The sequence below is a fragment of the Sebastes umbrosus genome, chromosome 20, assembly GCF_015220745.1.
Source record: "Sebastes umbrosus isolate fSebUmb1 chromosome 20, fSebUmb1.pri, whole genome shotgun sequence".
Lineage (NCBI taxonomy): Eukaryota > Metazoa > Chordata > Actinopteri > Perciformes > Sebastidae > Sebastes > Sebastes umbrosus.
Genome location: NC_051288.1, coordinates 12341282 through 12361657, shown reverse-complemented (window position 1 = coordinate 12361657; position 20376 = coordinate 12341282). Strand labels below are relative to the sequence as shown.

The window sequence follows — 20376 nt, the reverse complement described above, 5'->3', positions numbered from 1 at the left end:
ATAAAGTACCCACATTACACACTCGAACATTCATTGTCTCCACTTAAGAGGCGAGAATGCCGACTTACTGACTTAAGTGGCGGTGTGTTTTCTCTTTGAGTGACAAATTGGGTGTGTGTGCGTTTAACGTTTCCTGTTAAAATACCTGTCATTCGTCACCGTGACACCCAAGATGTTTTCCCACTGTGTGAAGAGGATCCAGGGGCAAAGATTCCCATGCTTCATCCTGCCACTCCCTGCCTGCACCCTGCTAGGCCTGCATGCGTCAGCCACACATTTCCTCCAGATGCAGAGGGATATGTGTGTGTGTGTGAGGTCCGCAATAGTCTGCGCCCACTTAGTATCTATCATTGTCCTTATCCGACTTGGACACACACAGTAGACGTCTTCTGTATTGACGGCAAACTCTTGAGTTCTCAGACGTGATGAGCTGACAGCTGGTTTCTCTAAAGGAACTACATCTATCTACTGTCTGTCTGTGGTCAGTTGTTAGTGGTTTGATAATGGACCGGATGTATGTTTGGCTCTGTCAGTGCTATAACAATCATGTATACTAGCATGAGGGCAAAGCAAGACATTGTTCAAATACTGTAGCAGGCTGTTGCCATAAAGTTAGACCAGGTCTATTCTAGCATGCTGACAAGTTAACGGAGCGTGTCCTCCCAAGAAGAATGACAGCAATCAGTTGGTTTCAACAGCAAGTGCCCACAAAATGACGAATGTTCATGATCTTTAGCGGCTGTAGTAATTATCAGGTGAGCAAAGTAGGAACTGAGGTGGCGTTGTTGTAGAGAGTCAAAGACCGCGGAGGTCGGAGGTCAAGAATGGAGGGATGTTTGTTTCCTCTTTCAAACCAATAGTCAACAGTTGTTGTTTTTTTGTTAGCGTGACAATGGTCCCTCCTAAACCACATGTTCATTATTGTAACCATGACGACAAAGCTCCCCTAACCTTGACAAAGTAGATGTATAATAATACCTGGATACGGCGCCGCCACTCGGCCTTGCTTCCATTTTTCTTCCAGTGGCCACTCGTGGTATTGCAGCCAAAAAAAAATCAAAAGGCATTTTCCCCATTAACCACCATTATAAAAGAGACATCTGTAAAACTGTTGACCGAACACCCTCAAACTGTAAATAAGATCAATTATGGGTCTTTCTATTCAGATTTTTTTTTTTTAAAGGAGGTTTTATATTTGTAAAACTTTCCTCAAGCCGAGAAAAGCGATTTGAAAATCTGTGACGTCGTCACTATGTAAAGTCTAAGGGACGAGAAACACTATTGTGCATATCCAGCGGACCGCTTAACCCGGAAGCTAGAAAACGTTTTTGGTGTATGCCCTAGGCGAACAATTCTCATTGAAAGGAATAGGTGCCATCTTGAGGTCCGGTATCCATTTGTTATAATACATCTATGATTTTAACCCGACCAATGAAGTCGTCGAAAGGTCATGGAGGGAATCTTTTTTTCTGAAATTCTTTTGCGTTACCTCCCAATACGTTTAACGTTATATGTCATAAAACTTTTGTGTTCCCTCACAACATATTGCGTTACCTTGCAATGGATTTTGAAATCCCTCTGATCCATAGAAAAAGGCTGAGCTGCGTTATGATAGTACTATGTATTACTGTAGACGCCACTGCAAGTAGGGGCACCCTCAGCTGTGGCTGGCTCAGGTCTCACGTCTGTATCGCTGCAACTAGATAGCTAGTGGAGCTAGTTAACACGGCTAGTTAACCCAGCTCTCTACACTGTGTTATTGCGTCTGCAGCTGATTTTAACAGATCAGCCGTGATTGTGACTATAGCCACGGAATGATAACGTTTCGTCTGTTGCTGTCGATGGTGATTGTAGCTGCAACCATGGATATGCAGTCAGTTTATAATGGCTGCAACACTAACATGCAGGGGTTTGATAACACATCTGTCATATCTCATAGAAGCACTGCGGTTTCAAATCCTGTGTGGGTTAATGGTGCTTTAATAGATTCAGAGCAGTAAAGAGTAGTCACAGCACAGCTACCATAACCATATCTATAGCATTGTAGATTCAGAAAAGACAGACATTTAGGTGCTTTCCCCTTTTCACTGGCAGACCGCTGACCTCTGACCTTTAGGCAAAGGAAGAGGAAGAACGAGCGGAGGTGTAGATAGGGAGGAGAGAAACGAGGGAAGAGGGGAAAGTTTTCTGATGAGTCACAGAGCTTTGGCATCCTTCAGAAACAGTCTTCCTGTGTGAGCGAGGGCACTTATTTATTGGGAATAAAAAATGAGCGGAGAGCATGTGTTTGTCCGTCAACAACGTGTGTGTTTAAGTGTAATATACGCAACCGTGCGAGTATTTCCAAGCACTTAATAAAATGATTTGTGGTTTCTTTCCCCCTGTGAGTTCAAAGCGGGTCCTTGCTTTCGGCTGTGGGGTAGAGGTTGCTCTTGTGCAATGGAAAAAAAAGAGACTGTTTTCCTGTTAGGGGGGCTTTTTTCAGGAAAACCGCGACTCTGCCTACCGCAGCCAGCCTTCAAAGGGCTTTGAAGGAGTGCTCACCTCTCCTCTCCTTAAATCCTTCCATCCCTCCAAACGAGCTACTTCCTCTCGTACGCAGGAACACCTCACCTGCCTCTCCCCGTCCAACCACACTGCTGCAGAGCTGCGGTCATGGTTACGCTCAGGTCCATGGGAAGTATTCAATCAAGGAGCCCTCGGTCCACCCACACAGTCTCAAAACAGCACACGTTAACCTTTATCATCTCTGTAACCTCGCTGCATGGCCTCCATCCAGGGACAAACGGTGGGAAGGAATCTGTGTGTCTGCCCGCCATCGCAGGGCGGAGGGTGTCATCCCTTTCTCTGCGCATCTTGACAGCACATGTAGAGGAAATATTTCTTGTATTTGAAAGCAAATCCCAGACATAGGAGGCTATAAATCATTGAACTCTTGTCCAAGTCCACCGCTCTGTCAGTAAAAAAATTGAAAAAAAAATTGTTTTGTATTAAAAATATACATATAATTTTGAAAATCAGATATTTCAAATACCACTTTGAGGTTCATTCACCGCATAGTTGAACTGTTGATTGTTTTTAATTTATTTTAGAAGAAATCTGGCTCAACTCAGCATCACCTTTGCACTTTGTCTCCATTTTTCTCTTCACTTTTTATCTCTGAAAACATAGAAGTTACTCTAAACTGCAGTTAATAGATTATTTTTGCTGCAGAAAACACAATGTTTGGATATGGGAATATTCAAAAAGAGCCCTACTTATTCTAGGTATCTGTATTTTCTTGTTTCTCACATATTAACCCTACTTAACCCTGAGTCATTGTTGCCCAGAACTTTCTGCCGGCTCATGTCCTTTCCCCTCTCTACGCCTCCCATTTTCTCACCAAAAACACTGACCTCACAGAACACTTCATTAACAGAAAAATACACAACTTGTCCTATCAGCATTTTTCCCTCATGCTTTTGTACTGAAGTGTATACGTGCATAAATACAGAGCGGTAGGTAGCTTAGCACAACCTCCTGTCTGTGAATCTGTGAGAATTAGCCTGACCTCACATCCCCACCTCTGTCTTCTCTCCTCCTGTTCGGTTCTGGATCAGGTTCTGTTGATTTAAAGAGCCGCTGTCGAACTCGGGGCCAGCCGTGTGGGCTGGGCCACAGAAGCTGCTGCATTCCTCCGCTGGGCGTTCTGCCTTTTCTCCCCGCAGTGTCTCTTTATGCCAGATGCAGAGATTATTGCACTTATATGTTTAATGGTGCTTTGTGGATCCTCCTGCTGTGTGATTAGCCTCACAAGCACTTGAGAGCCTGAGATGTATTATCAGATTATTACCCCCGGTGACAGATAGCAACTAGTTCTGGTGTGGCCGCTAGTTCAGATGCAGCTTTCTGAGGTGATTTGGAGAGCAAAACCTTCCAGAGACACTTCACACAGAGCCTCTGAGCAGACTTTAAAAATTTGTCAGTGATCCCCCGGCTAATGACGCTCTCAGCTGTGAGAGTTGACCCCCTCCTGCCCTCGGCCCTCTCTGCTCCTCCTCCCCTCCTCCTCAATCCCTAATGAATGCCAGCAAGGAATTGTGAGCACCCACCACCCACACACACACACACACACACGCTTACACAAACAGCAGGATCGTCGTCACCGCCGTGGAGACGGCCGTCATCAAGTGGAATCCAGGCCACCAATATCTGACCCCTGTTACCTGAGGCCTGTCAGTCATGTTGATTCATCTGGACAGGTTTATTTACCTGTTAAATTAGCATGTGTGTGTGATACAGATGGTAAGGATGTGATTTGGTGCTGAAAGAATTATTCAATTAATAAATTAGTCTATAGACAGAACGGTTCTCACGATGTCTTACGAATAGTTATCCAACATTTTCGGTGCGTTTTCCAACGAATGTCCAGCAAACACATGTCAACTTCTATTCGTCACATGCATACGGTCTTCTCAAAATAAACTTACGTCTTCACAGGAAACAACTTGGTTAGGTTTAGGCGACAAAGCTACTTAGTTAGGTTTAGGAATAGATATTGGTTTGGGTTAAAATATCTCCACATGTGGCGTAACTTAAGTACGGAGGTCACGTGACAATAAATCAACGTTGACTTCTGGTTTCACACGGGAAATGAACGCCGGTCTCCTGGGCAAAAATTCTGTGTTTTTTGATCCACCCATGAGAATAGCTAGCATTTATTCGAGAAAAAATGGCAAAAAAAATTGACATCTTGTTAGGTAAAGTATTTTTAAAAATTCAACTAATTAATTGATAATGAAAATAATCCCTCATGTGATCTCAACAACCTCATCCATGCAGTCTGTGGACAGGAGGGCTTCTGACTTTGTTGCTGCTCTCACTGTTCTTTTATATTCATACAATACATCTTTCCATAATGATAATGAGTACGGAGGTGGTCCTGTTGTTAGCCTATTAAAACCTCCTCCATGGTTCTGGGCAGCACACTAATAACCCCACCAGGGATTACTGTACGGCAGGCTGGAGGGACAGCAGGGCACCAGTTTGGGTCCCAGCTTGCTGTCATCCCAGAGAGGCAAACCCAGTAGACCTCCATTCACTCCCAGTCTTAGTGGGGCCACCACGCCAACTCTCTGGAGCAGCGTGAAAGGCTCCCACTTGGGATACAAAGTGGCTCAGCTGTCCCTCTCCTCTCCTCACCTCCCACGGCGCCCCCCTCCTCTACACCCAAGCCAAATAAAGCCTCTCAGCGACTTCTGTTTTCCTAATCTGTGAACTCTGACAGAGGCGCCCACGCTTGAAAGAGAGACAACTCAACATGAGATGATCTCCCGGTGACAGGGGAGAAGCTGAAAAAACGTTGCTGGAACCACCGGACCACCCTGTCATCTTCCTGTTCCTGTCTTTCCACCTCTCTCTGTCGCTCCCTGTATACCTCACCCTACCTCTAAAGGAAGGGACATTTAATCTAATATGCCCTCCATCATCTACCTTCTCTAATTGGGCTGTCACTGTTTGATTAAGACCATTGAATGCGTTCCAATAGCCAAATGGCCTGAGTAGTCTTTGTGGTGATGCGGGGGGCTTCCACTCTAAAAGCCTCATATTTTTACATCCTTTCACATACTGCGCCTGTAATACTAATGGGCAAATTATTTAACACCGCAGTAGCTTAGCCGCCGGGGACGTCGGCACAAGTACATTTTCCTTGCCATTAATCCACAGAGGAATGTTGCAGTGATGAATTTGCTATGCTGTTTGTATTTGTCACAGCACACCCAGCAGCCATTCACTCGGAAATGGCTTAGCTGCTACAGGAACAGTTTGTCTTTTAACACGCACAGGAAAGACCATATCAATAATAAATAGAAAAGAGTCCAGAAAGGTGCAACACTGATACTGAGCTGAGTTGGAGGACAAATGAGGCTTGCGATCTGCACAGAAGGTGATTGGAATAACAGCACTCTCTGATCATGTGAAGACCATGCGCCAAGCCACAGGCTATTGGTCCGTGCATGTGATCAATGCATGGGCTGGTGAGGGGATGCTTTTGGGTTAAACTGCTGCACCTTCTGAACAGTCCCATATGGTGGTAGGCTTGTGGGCTACACAATCTGTGATCTAAATGTAGAAACAAGGGTAGCCAATACCAAAATCAATTCTCAGATTGGAGGCTGATATCACTCTGACACATCTTTTAATCATAGACTGTATATAAGAAGTGGAATGGTCACCGTGACGTCACCTATTGGTTTGTGGACTGGTGTTTTGAAGCTAGGTTTTTTGGAGGTCGCCATCTTCGTTTTTTGACCGTCACCATCATGGCTTTTGGCAGTCGCCGTCTTGACTCTCTTAACTTTCATGAACTGAAAACACACTGTGAAAGGGTTAAAGTTGTATGCCATAAAAAACGGACAACTCCCAGACCGGACAACGCTGTGATAGCGACCTGTCAATCACAAGGTAGCCACGCCCTAAAGCATACCCTGCTTTATGGTCTATTTGACTCTAAATGGGACCATAATTTACTAAATGAACATCATGCTGTATTGAAGAAGACTTGAAACTAGCGATTGAGACCATAAACTCATGTTTACAATGTTAACTGAGGTAATAAATCAAGTGAGAAGTAGGGTCATTTTCTCAAAGACTTCTATACAATCAGACTTCTTTTTGCAACCAGAGGAGTCGCCCCCTGCTGGCTGTTAGAAAGAATGCAAGTTTAAGGCACTTCTGCATTGGCTTCATGTTTCAGACCCTGAGGTTGCCCACTGCTTTTAATACATGGATTAAAGCTAAATCTATTAGAGGAATATGCTCATTCGCTTTCGTGCCGAAATTTAGATGAGAAGATCGCTATCGCTCTCATGTTTGTACGCTACACATGAAGCCAGCAGCACTTCTGTGTGGTATTCATTGTCTTCTTCAGAGAGACAGAGACACGGGCCCTGCAGCTGTTGCTACTTCAACCACATTTAATGAAAGACAATGTCTGCCCCCACTGAGGGGAAATTGTGGCTTGTTAAACACGCTGTCAATGCTGAAAGCAAAGAATTTTCTTGCTGAAACAGATTCTTAGTATTTCAAAGGTCAGCCAGCTACACCGCTGTGCTGACATCCTGGCAGAGCTTTACGGATCTAAAAAGATTTTTTGGAACCGGCTCACATTTTGCAATGTTTTATAGCGATGTAGAATAAGTTTTTAATGAAGACCAGCTTCTAGTGTTGCTGGACTGTCTCAGAGTCGGCGTTAACACTTGCTGCGAGGCTTGCATCTATTTCAGAGTGGAATTAAACAGCCTTGTCACTGTTCTCTCTCTCTGTTTAACCTACACCGCTCATCTGCCAGACGCGCCTGACAGCACCAGACCCTGGAAGAATCTCCCAGCAGGCCCGGCAGCAACGCGGACCGCACCATATTTAGTCATCCAAAGTCCAGACGCAGACCGATGCCGTCCTCCACCTTAATCTGCTTCTCTCTCCATCTCTCCCTCTCTCATTTTTTATGTCCTTCCCTTTCCACTCCCTCCCTCCATCTCTGTCACTTTCCCTCTCTCTCCTACTGCTTCCATTCATATCTGTCCTCGCTCGCCCTCCCCCGAGTCATTTCTGCTTTATCACTGTCGCGCCCCTCGCCGTTTCTCTTCCCCCTTGTGTGTCCTTCTTATCTACTTCTTTCCTTGTGCCTGTTTGTCCTCTTTTTCAGTCTCTTAAACTGACAAGTATTTTCCTGTTTTTTTCTCTAACTTCCTCTCGCTCCCTCAACAACATGCCCATCAAAGTCTGAATAATTCCCTCTCTCCATCTTTTTTTCTTTTTCCCCCTCACCTGTCATAATTTCTCCCCCCCCTCCTCCTTCCCTCTCAGAGCCTCCCCACTGTCTCTTTTCTTGGATCAACGTGCTGCTGATGGAAGCTGGGCCTGGATGCTAATGAGTTGCTAATTCTATCAGCCGCCTCTCTCCATGCCCTCCCCAGTGGGTGTCGGGGCCCGCCAGCTTTGCCGCGGCACGGCCCTTTTGATGGAGTGCCTCGGCTGATGAACTCCCGCCTGCGTGCCCACTTTAACCTCCTCGTCCTCAGACACATGTCATTGATCAATGTCCTCATCCGTCCTGGCAAAGGCTCGCTCTCACTCCAATCATTTATGAGCAGGCCCATTCCCTGCAATCCATTTTTCATATGTTGAATATTGTAAAGCAAGGGATTTTTTTTTTATAATGATTTCATGCATGCTCTCTTTATCTCTTTATCCCAAGTTGAAAAGAAGTTTTAAATTATGTAGTTACCTACCAATTTTTTAGGATTCACATAAGAAGCAGTTGTACTTCCGCTTTCTTCCTCTCTGTCTGTATAATTCCCTCACACTATTTCCCTTTAACACCCAATCTGCTGCTTGAGAAGACGCCAAATGGCTCGGTTTAAGCACTTGAGCACAGAAGAGTGCTCCTATTTACCAGGCCACTGGGCCCTTTTTTTCGAGGGTTGCTTAGCTTTGGACCCCCTCACATAAGAAAAGAACGAAACTTTTGTTTTTCCGACTCCCCTTAAATCCGTCTGTCTGCCTTCCCCGCTTGACTGAAGTGGATACAGAGGCGGCCTTTTGTTCTACCGAGATGAAGAGGGATGCTGTGGTAGAAGAGGGGAGAGCTGAGGGGTAAGAGGAGGTGGGTGGGATTCATTGTAATTTAATAAATACCTCGCAAAAGAGGGTTGGGGTGCCTTCTCAACCCCTCAGCTGTCTGTTTTGAAACGGGGCTCTTCTGGATTTGACACCCAGGGAAGTAAAAAGGGGATTAGGGAAGGAAAAGCCTCAGGCTATATACATCTCTTTCTCTGTCGTTTTCTTCGCCTCGAGGCTTTCTTTACCCCACCTCCCTCAATCTTTCTCTCTTTGGGACCGAGAGGCCCCTCGTCTAGCTGTGAGCACATGAATGATGTCATCCAGGTACCTGTCTTGACCCAGGGATTTAGAGGAGGCGTGAATGGGGTCTCATAGCCTCTTCTAATGCGGAGAATATTTTAATTTTAATTTTAATTTTCTGGCTCAGTGAATGCACATAATGCTGCCTTCTCTAGGGTCAGCACCGGGTAACAATAGTGTTGCAACGGCTGTCAAATTTCCACAAAAAAATATCAGTAAGAGCTCAAAAAGTATCTTCATATATAAAAATAGTTCCCAGAAAGCAAGAGGTTTTGACCGGGGTCACACACGGTCCACTGCTCCGCAGCATCACCAGGGATTATAGGGCGACTTCTGCCACGCTGCTCAAGCATGACCAGAAGGCTTGGCCAGTTTTGACCTGAATGGAAGTACTGAATGAGAGGCCGGCATTAAAATTCAGGATGCAGTCACTTGCAGCCACTAATGTCTCTCTTTAAATGGTCACATCCTTTCTCTTGGGGCCCCCGCCGTCTAACTGTCTTATCCTCTGACAGGCTTTTAGTCAATGAAAACATTGCAAGAGATACAATTTAATTTCCTTTCTAAGGGCAAATATAAATTCTGTTTTTATACAGTAGAATTAGATCAGCGTCACTTTCTATTTCATATCCTATTATGGTAAAATATGTCTCTGACATTGACCTTTGTGTTTGTTTCTGTCTCTTACAGGAAGGGCTCTGGTCGGCCTGAAGTGAAGGGTCACTGAGCACAGACACTCTCCTTCCACTGACTCACAATTATACACACATAGAGGAAAGTCTCACACACACACGCACAGACATATTTCACGACGACACACACACCTTCACATTTACACACTCTTGGGTGCACACACACACACACAGACTCATCCGTGCAGACACACATTCACACACACACTCAGGCCCTCTGAGCAGGATGAGGGAACCCTGGAGGTGCCTGTTGGGCCTGTGCCTCCTGGCATGCTCAGCCTCCACCCACAGCGCCGCCAACCCCTTCGCCGGGCAGCAAACCCCTCCGGACCCTTGCTATGACGACACAGGCGCAGCCCGCCGCTGCATACCAGAGTTTATCAACGCCGCCTTCGGCAAGGAGGTGGCGGTGTCCAGCGTCTGCGGCCGGCCTCCGTCCCGCTCCTGCAGCGTGGTGGAGCGGGGCGACGATCGGCCCTCTGTGCGAACATGCCAAATCTGCGACGGGGCCGACCCTCGCCGTGCACACCCTGCTTCCTACCTCACCGACCTCAACTCGGCCCACAACCTCACCTGCTGGCAGTCAGAGAATCTGAACACCTCGCCACACAACGTGACTGTCACCCTATCATTAGGTAAGAAGTTTGAGATCACCTATGTCAGCCTGCAGTTCTGCTCGCCACGACCCGAGTCCCTGGCCATATACAAGAGCATGGACTACGGCAAGACCTGGATGCCCTACCAGTTCTACTCCTCGCAGTGCCGGCGTATGTACAACCGGCCCAACAAAGCGACCATCACCAAGCAGAATGAGCAGGAGGCTCTGTGCACAGATGGCCACACCGACCTCTACCCGCTGTCTGGAGGACTCATCGCTTTCAGCACTCTGGACGGACGGCCCTCCGGCAAAGACTTCGACAACAGCCCCGTCCTCCAGGACTGGGTGACCGTCACCGACATCCGCGTGGTCTTCAGCCGGCCCCAGCTGCCCCGGGAGCTGGCACTGGGCGCCGGTAGCAACAGCGGAGCGAGGGACGACGACCCCGCGGCGGTGACGTCGACGCTGCCAACTTATTTCTACGCAGTGGGAGACTTCCAGGTGGGCGGGAGGTGCAAATGCAACGGGCACGGCTCACGCTGTCTGAAAGACAAGGAAGGCAAACTGGTGTGTGACTGCAAGCACAACACGGAGGGGCCGGAGTGTGACCGCTGCAAGCCCTTTCACTACGACCGACCGTGGCAGAGGGCCAACGCCCGCGAGGCCAACGAGTGCCTACGTAAGTCTTTCCTTCTATCTGTCATTCTTTGTGCGGACCGTAGGAGAACTTATATTTAGCAGATAATATATATAATAAAATAGATAATAACGGATATTCTGAAAGGAGATCTAACACAATGGCTCCACAGTGTAGCTTTATGTGTTAAAGCTAGAGTTGGTAATTTTCTTCAAAAAATGTTTTGTTATATTTGTTGAAATTCTCACTACATCCCAACAGCAATCAATAAATCAAATGCTCTGACAAAAAAAGACAAAAATCAGGTATCTGTGGCTGTCGAGTGACTATAATAAACCCGTCACATCATTTTATTCGGCCCTAATGAAAGTTATTTATGTTTAATGATGATTTGTAGGGGAGTGGCTTTGGAGGCCTGAAGGAACGGGCTGTCAGTATTGCTGACTTGGCAAGTTTCTCATTAGATTTAGCGACTTTTGGATCTAGTGCTGCTAGGTACTTTCACTGGAAAAGAGTTGGCAACACTGGGCTTGGTTTTTTGGTTGGATCATTTAGTGCAATCTTGCTAGTTTCTAAAGTTTACCGACCCTCTCTTTCAGTTGGTTGTAAAAAGTCATAGAAGTGAGAAGATGAATCTATTTTTGCAGATCAAAACCCAGTCATTAGAGAAATATCCTTTGGTTGTTTTTACATCATTTCAGCAACTCTAATGTGTGGAAACCAGCTCTTTCTTTAGCTGCACTATTTTTAGTTCAAGGAGTGTATGGAAATTAGGAAATATTTTGAAATACAGGTTGTTTATTACTTTGTTGGATAGAGTCATGACCTTTTCACCACCCGCTCTCAGGATATGAGGACAGCAATGGAAAAATCAGGCCAACAAATTAAATGTACACACATACACAGAGGGAAAGAGAGAGAGAGAGGGAGGTTTAACCATGATGACCTGTGTTTGACTGTCACAGTGGTAATTAAGAGTGTTGCCAGAACACACCGGATGAGTTTGTGTTTGTTCAGGTGAGGAGTTCTGGTAGCACATGGCGGTTGCAACTTTGGCAACGTCTCTCAAAACACGAGGCCCATCCTTTTTCCTCGCATTTCCCATCATCAGCGCCCACTCTATTTACCGTCCCTCTACAGGGAAAACAGCCCCACTCTTAACAAAATCATGTTTTCTGAACTCGTCTATGAAAACTCTTTTTTTTTCACAAGCAAGTCTAAACAGTGGATGACAACAGCGCGAGTCATTGGCACACCGCTACAGCTAAGTCATCCAAGAATGTTATTTGGCAGCGTTTGCCTTCACCTCAAGACATGCTCTGTAAAAGTCATCCAGACGTCGCTCTGAAAGCTCGCCAACTAAAATTACAGCAATTTCTGTGGCAATTTTTGTTAATGTAAACGGATTACACTTATACTGGATCAGGCTTTTATGTGATATTTAGCGCATATATTAATTTCATGGCTGTACAAAAGGTTTTAGACACATGCCATGTTGGCCCATGTTCTCAGCAGGAATGCGTTCTCTAATATGTGGATGTTTCTTTGGTGGTCATTTTTTTAACAGCATTTCTCTGTTAGTATAAATAGACATAGGTGGAACTTAATTCAGGTCAATTTTGCTTGTCATAAAAATGTGTTAGCGTAGGAAAATAAAACCATATTAGAAACCACTGTCCCCGTTTTAACCTTTCCCCCATAATGAAATAAAATTACAGCCGGAGAGAGGAAAAAAAACAGGAGCAGAACATTGAAAAAACAGTGTGTATTTTTCTAACATGTTATAATTGCCCGGTGAGCTGGCCTGAGATCATATTTAGCGTTGAACAGTGCCAGATCTGTTTAAAGGGGACAGAGAGTGACAGAGCCAGAGGAGCATTAGACCGGCCAGCGTTCCCTCACTCTGTGCTCTGAAACCTTTCATGCCAACACTTTGGCTTCTCCTCCATCCTCGAACACCCTCACCTACTACACTCAAACACCTAGCCCCTTCTACAACAATATCCTGTATATCCCTCAGTGTTTTCTCGCTCATTCTTTCGCACACACGCCCTCTTTTCAAATGTCCCGTCGTTTGTTTCCGAAACGTTACACCCGCTTCCCGTAGAGCTCTTCTCGGCGGGGTCGATATGTCACTTCCATCCACGATTTCTGGACTAAACAAGCCCGGCTGCACCGGCCAACTCCGATGACCTAATCCCAGTGTTGATACAGGGCAGTTAAAGCCCATTGCAAGCTGCACGCTATACCTGATCACACATCCGGACGCGCCAAGAAAGTCAGTCCCAGATGTCCCCAATTTCTTGTTCCAATAGCCTCTTTTACAGCTTATTCCGGTAGAACTGGGTCCAACATATCCTCAAAGTAGCAGGAGAGCCTTTAAAAAAGCCTCTCCAGTGTACTTTAAAGCCCTTTCTTAAAATGCATCCGCCCCTTGTTGATGTCTGCGCTTGCTTTTCTTTCACAAAAGGCGGCGGAGGCTGCAGCGCGAGCAACCGTGGCGGCGAGGTGTAAGTATTTAGTGTGTAAGAGTGGCAAGGAGTCCCTTAGGTGTCACCGGAGCCTCCGTGAGGCCCTGTGGGTGTTTGGGTTGGAGGTGGGGTTTGAGAGGGCCGGGCTGAGGTCATGATCCTTTGCCGGGTGGTGACAAGGTTAAGCTGACGGGGAGACGGTTTGTGGGTAATGAGGAATTCAGAGGGCCAAATCAATAGATGTTTCACACCCAGGCTCTGTCAGTCCTTGAGAAATGATACGCCTGGTAGCTGATTTCACCACTTTAAACATTATTCTTAAGGTGGTTTTAAAAAAATGTTGCTCTCACTCATACTAGTCTTGACTTCAGTCTTTACTCTACACGACAAGAACATCATCTCTAACAGGCTGGTTTGATTGTTCGCCGGTCTCACTAAATGTTTTGACATGCACCGCACCAAGATTACTGTCTGCGCTCTTGGCAAGCTCGCGTTTACCGTCTCCAGACACAAGCCATGCACACACAACGACACACACACGCCCCATCTGCCGCCTCTCCTCTCCATGAATCCTGCCTCGAGACATCGGTTTACAAATCCCCGCTCTGGTAGTCAGAGAGGGCAAGCCTCGTAAAGGAGCGTGTCTGTTTGTATTGAGGGAGACATGATGGAAAAAGCTGTGATTTATCTGCCCACGGGATAGAAATGAGGAAACAGATGCATAAGAGCTATTTGGTTACTGGTCGTGATGGAGTATTGGCTTTTTTTTCTTCTGCTGGCACGGTCGATACTGTAATGTAAATACTTTATGTTGACTTATAAATGTGAGACGGTGTATCATGCTATAATAGAAACTGCCAAAGTCACCGTATATAAGATGAAGAGGCCTCTTGTGGAGTCAACGACAATGTGACATCCTGAGTAGATGATAATTTACGGCGGTGTAGGAGCTCTCTCTCTTCTTGGCAGCCATCTTGGCCCTGTTTGGCATCAAGCTGCTTCATTCTCCAACCCTTCCTCTGCTCCGTTTGGACTGCAGGAAGTCCAGAGTACTGCCTCTGGGACGCCAGACACCATCCATCCCTAATGGACCAGTCAAGCCAGGTCTGCTACCACACTGGTATGCATTCATAGCGTTAAACACAGAGGTCATGCGAAGGCTGTTTGAACTGCCAGAAATGCAGGTGAGCTGCGGTTCGACAGAGCTGGGTGTTCCCGCTCTGCTGCAGCGTCTGGGTGTGGTGTTGAATATTTTTTAATAATAGGTGGTTTTGACATATTGAGTCCAGTGGGGGAATGAGCGATATGGTATTCTGTTTTTTCGCACAAGAAGAGGAGTTCCCTTTCAAATTAAATCAATCGTTCTACATCATGTCATCACCTGAAGGAAATTCCCACAAATTAGTTATTAGCTCTAATAAAAAAAAAAAAACGTTATTACCTGTTACATAATAGATGTTATTAGATCACGTCTGGCACACTAATGAATGCATTAAAATGTGAGCGGAGGAAAGAAGGGCGAAGTCTTGAAGCCACGTCACGAGCTCGCTCAAGCCTTCTGTGGGGGCTCGTGGTTTTTGGTGGGCTCAGCCTCTGTTTTTTGGAAACTATTAGCTGGAATTAGGGGGAATTTGACAGATGGGTTTCTTAGGGAGAAATCCAGCAGAGGTGTGTGTGTGTGTGAATGCATGTGTCAAGAGGAAGAGGCCAGCCAGGAACACATGCTCAGGAACAAGGCTCGGAATAAGCCGTCAGATCTGTACAGAGCTGTGGAAAACTCCGAAGACCACAGAAGCACAAACTCTCTCTCTCTGTGTGTTATTTCTCTCCATCGCCGACAAGAGGCAGATGGTTTTTTGATGCTGATTAGAATTTCAAAATAGTCCTTTCACACCATCCCCCCCCCCCTCTACATCTCCTAGCGAGGGCAAGCAGAGGTCAGGCCCACGTTCCAGGCGTTAGAGCAGATTCGTCAAGACACTTTTTAGGCCCGGTGATCGAAGAAATGACCTCATTCTTCAACACGCCGCACATGAAAAGCATGGCGCAGTTTGTGAGTGTGCATGATTTTGGATAACACGAACAACCCCACGTTTTATACGTTTCTCAATCGTGGCATGATGGAGAGGAGCTGGATTTGTGTGCTTTTGTTCTTGCGACATAAATGTTTGAACAAAGTTAACCTCACTGGGATTGCTTTGAATTTCCACATTGAATCCAGCTCGCAGACGCCTCAAACTGTCCTCGGCGTCCAGCTGAAATGTTGCCGCCCGTCTCTAGAGGGCAACATGATATGAAGCTCGGTGAGATGCCGAATATAATGATGAAAAAAAAGCCAGAGCATGCTCTTGATATTACTACACGTATGTGCCGTTTTCCTGCTTTCGCTAATTGACTAAAAGGCCCTCCCACCTCCGCCGCCTGTCGCTGGAGGCTAACGAGGAACCGACACTTCAATTACTTACAGCGCGACACACAAATGAGCAGGAGATGTTTGTGTGAGTGTGTGTGTGTGTTTTAAGGGGGGGCTGTGCGAAAGAAAGTGATTTTGAAAAACCTCCTGTGCTTTCAAATAATTACAGAGCCGAGGAATGTTGTTCTAAAATCAACAGCCCTATGAAATGATGCCTCTGGGGCGGGTTAGCGTGAGACGCGAGGGGCTACGGCGCAGCGAGGTGTGTGAGTTTTGTTTTGCTGGTGGTGGTGGTGATGTGTATGTGTGTGATTGAAGCAACCTCCTTTATCTGGCTGAGACAACAGGGTTTGGTCCGTTCAGTTTGTACTGTAGCTTTGCTCTTTGCTTTTCATTCCCTCTGTCAGTATTGCAACTGTGGTCCTCGGCCAACCCACAAGGGATTGATGCTTTTCTATGAAGCCACCCGTAAAGGCTCTCTGGCGAGCAGGGAACATGGTGAAACAAATGTTAAGGACAGCAAAGTGTCAAATAACAGCGTTAATGTCAGCCGGGTTAAAGCGCTGGATCCTTCGGAAATGCTCTGCGGCTGCCCTAGGCCAAGTGTGTGTTTGTGTGTGTGTGTGCATCTCCTTGTGCATGTGTGAGAGCCACATGTAACCTAGTAGTGCGATGTAGCGTTTCATCCCCGTGCCAAAGCAAACTGGTGGAGCTGCAGCGTGCCCACCCTGCTTTCCCTGCAGGCCCCCATCGACTCTCCCCCACAGATGGTAGCAATCACCTCCCGAGGTGCCCGTCACCGCCGGCGCTCTCTTCCTCTCCTATCCTTGTGTAACTGACTCTTGTCAAAGATTAACTCTCTGCCTGGACGTTTCCTGCTGCTACCTCTTCTTTTATTTCACATATATATTTCTATTTTTGCTGAAATCAGCCTTTTTTCCTTCTCTGATTGAATTCCCTGTGTGTTTTTGGTAACAGTTTTCTTTTTTATGCTGTTGCGGGCCTCTGAGCTCTTTGCCTAAGAAAATATGTGGTTTTTGGCTGCCGGCCGGTGTTGCTGGTGGCAGCGAGACTCAGAGGCTGTTCGGATAAAATATATGTTGGTTGTTTAACAATGACGATGATGATAATCGCTCGGCTTCCTTTAACTGTGGTTTTGTGTGCGTGCGCGCTGTCACCGTGTTTGACATCATATATACATATGTACTGTATGTGTCTCTGCAGACATTCATGCATAGGAGACGGATGTTGTCCGTTACTGTATGTCAGTCTTCAGCGGCCGTAGGAGTCAAAATAGAGGGAATAAGAGCAAAATGAATTCCTGATAGTCTGTTATCACACAGCAGGAGTAATATAAAAGAAACTAAGCAGCTTTTTTAGGTTTGTACACAAATCTTATTTTGACTGATGACTACAGATGGGTGTCGTGATACTAGAAATTTAGTAGGCGATACCAATACCAGTGAAATTCCATGATATTCGATACCACAGTAAAAAACAATAAATCCCTTTACCTCAACATCCACTCCTTTATTACCGTTTGCATACTGTTTTTTATTAGGAAGTTAAACTGGTCATAATTCCCTCTCTATTATCTATTTTATATTGCTGTGAAAACATCTTCAAACAACTGGATTTATTCAAGTTTCTCATCAAAAACCACATTTTACAAGATTTCATTTGAACACATGATGATAACGTTAGAACTGACCTTCAACCACAACTTATTATTACTGAATAGAGCCTGAATGCATCATAATGTAAATGAATGGCACCTCCCGTGTTGATATCAGTAGGATGAGAGCTAGTTAATGTTAGCTGTTAGTAGCCGGTAAGCAGCCAATGTTAACTAGCTCTCGTCCTGTCGATTTCAACTGTTCGATTTTGTTGTTCGCAATGTAACGTTATCAGGGAAAAAATAGGGTGCATCTCCAGGATGCGCGGATGGTGAATTTACTGCATCCCAAAAACATTTTCTATCATCTCCGTGACGACACAATGCCATTAGTCTCGAGCCCTGACGGTACCTACGGACAGTTCCTGCAGTACTATAGAAAAACGAGTACCGTCACGTTTTTCAGAATTTTGGCATTGACTTAGTACCAAAGTATCGGTTCTCATGACTTCTCTTGATGGGTGACAAATTAAAGGGCACTCCACTGTTTTTTACAGATGAAGATCAGTTTACTTGGCAAGAAGAGTACTGCTCAGCCAATAAAAACAGTTGAAAAAAAGCCCTCTGTGTCGCTGTCCCTGATGTCATCAGGGTAATCTCGAATTAGGCTCGGAGATTTTAAAATCAACAGAAAGCCCAGAGGGTGACGTTTGACAGGGATGGTCTAACAAAATACACTATTGAGTTGTATTGTGGGAATTGTAGGAGAATTGAGGTTTTTGGAGCTTAACCCTCAGAAGGACTAAAAGTCAGGATATCTCAGCTCCTGCAACGTCAATTCTTTTTTTTTTTTTACATAAAGCTCATAAAAATAATAATAAAAACCACAACGTGCTGCCAGAACAGTTTCAGTGCTCCAAGTCCATGAAACTCTATCCTTTCAAAGGATATTCCCTCATCTGGTGTTTTGATGATGGTGGTGAGGAGTGCTGTCTAATATGTCGGGTCAAAATCTCCCATAGGTGTTCATTAAGATCTGGTAACTGCCAACAGAGGCCATAGCATATGATTCACATAATTTTCACACTCATCAAAATCATTCAACTGGATGAAAACTTCCCCTTAAAACTGAATGTAATCTTGTTTCAAATTGAAAACTACTCGGTGGTCGTTGCTGTAGAGCCCAGCTTCTTATCTTAATATTTTCTTTCTCACCTTAACATTTGACCTTTTGATTTTACTCTTCAGTTCTGGGTCGCCCATCATCAGCCCAGGACTCTTTTTTGCTTTCTGTGCATTCACAAACAAGCCTGCATCACAACCTGATCAGAGAAAGCCACTATAGGTTTTCCCCTCAGCAATTCTACTGTCATCTCTGGCCGCAACGGTGAACTTACACAGTAGGTTCCATCTGTCACTTTCTATTTCTAAACCAGCCCAGGCATCGCATGCATGCATCCCCCCAGTCTGGACCTCATAGTTGTGTATGCCAAGAGTCACGGTAAAAGTACATCTGTTTTACCTCGCTTTCTACTGATTCACCATGATAATTTGATTGCACAACAGTCGTCTGCTTCTGTCCCTGTGTTCGGGACTGAAAGATGTTGCCTCTGAGCAACCGAGACAGACAGAGAGTGAAGGTGAAGGCGGGACACAGATAACAATGTTTAGATGTGGGGAAGTGAAGTGGACCAGAGAGAGAGAGAGAGAGAACAGAGCTAAGGACTCAACTCTCCACTGACACCAGGCCCCCCAACATGGCAACCCTCCAGCCTAATCTGGTTAAAATCTTCCCCTGCCTGATGCCATCCCAAGAGAGAGAGGAGAGACGGAGGAAAAGGATGGACAAGAGAAGCAAAAGGAGGGAACCAGTGAGAATATTTGAGATGGGGTCTCATGAAAGTAAGAAGGGAGAGGGAAGGGGTGAGAGAGGAATTAAGGGGACTCTCAGTTCAAAAGGGCTCCCAAGAGCCGTCTCTTAAGCCCACGGCGTGAGGCTAACCGCAGAAATGAGTGCAGGGGAGGGAGGGGAGGTGGTGTCAAAGCTAGGAGTGAAAGATACGTCTCTGTGGAAGAGAAAGGAAGAGGTAGAAGCTCCTGCGTACGCCGTAGCACGGTCCACGTACCGCACACAGCAGGACTGCAGGAGTTGTAGTTTCCTGTTCAGCTCGGAGTTCTTAAATCTTTGTCTCAGCTTGTTGTCCACAGCTCATTAGAGTTTCACAGACCCGGCGCTGTTTAAGTCTCACTACTGTTTGACTTCTCTTTTTGCATTTTTTTGTTACTTGATCCATGTCATTTTGTGTGAGCCGTTACTACCACTTGAAGCCGTGTCTCTGGTGTGTGTGTTTGTCCACACCGTACAGCGCCTTGGCTCTCTAATGAGGAGCTAATTAACCGGGTGTTCCCCCCCGGTGCCCTGAGCAGGTGGCTGGAGCAGCCAGGCGGAACTCAGCCCAAACACACAGACACACCGGCACACACACACCGGCACACATACACCGGCACACATGATGGCAGGAGCCCATATAGCAGACCCTGCAGAGCGGAGAGGGCACCCAAGGGGGGTGGGGGGGCTGCAGCAGGTCTGGACCGTGGCCTGGTTCCAAGAGGGGAGAGGTGGTGGTGGGAGAGCGGCCCCTCCGATTTTCAAGGACCAATTTTAGCCATGGGATTTGGGTTTTGCACAGGCATCCAAAATCAATTGGCTGCGCTTACCGGCTTGGCTTTGGTGGAGCTGAAGGAAAAATGAGGTTCGATTTATCCCTGACATATGGAGGGGGAACAGAGAGGCGGCGGTGCACTCCCACAAACACACTTGCATTTTATTTGTTGAGCGCAGTCTTTACGAGCCAATTTGTCATAGCACACATGACAGACCGGTCTGAGAGCTTGTTCCGAGCACATTTACTTGTTGGGGCACCTGTTATGAAAGCTGAAATACAACAGTGGTGTGTTTTTCTGTCAGTCTACCTTACCTGAAATATTCCCTATTTTTACCTGTACTTAAAGAGGACCTATTATGCTCATTTTCCGGTGCATATTT

General features: G+C 46.0%; 1 protein-coding gene across 2 annotated transcripts in view; it reads left to right on the top strand.

Moving 5' to 3' along the window:
* Window positions 1-20376, top strand: part of ntn2 (netrin 2) — a 43949-nt gene that overhangs the window by 2144 nt on the left and 21429 nt on the right. For both annotated transcript variants that reach the window (XM_037755861.1, XM_037755859.1), the window contains exon 2: window positions 9595-10873. In XM_037755861.1, coding sequence (XP_037611789.1) covers window positions 9823-10873 — 1051 coding nt within the window. In that variant the 5' untranslated portion in view covers window positions 9595-9822. The remainder of the gene's footprint in view (window positions 1-9594; window positions 10874-20376) is intronic.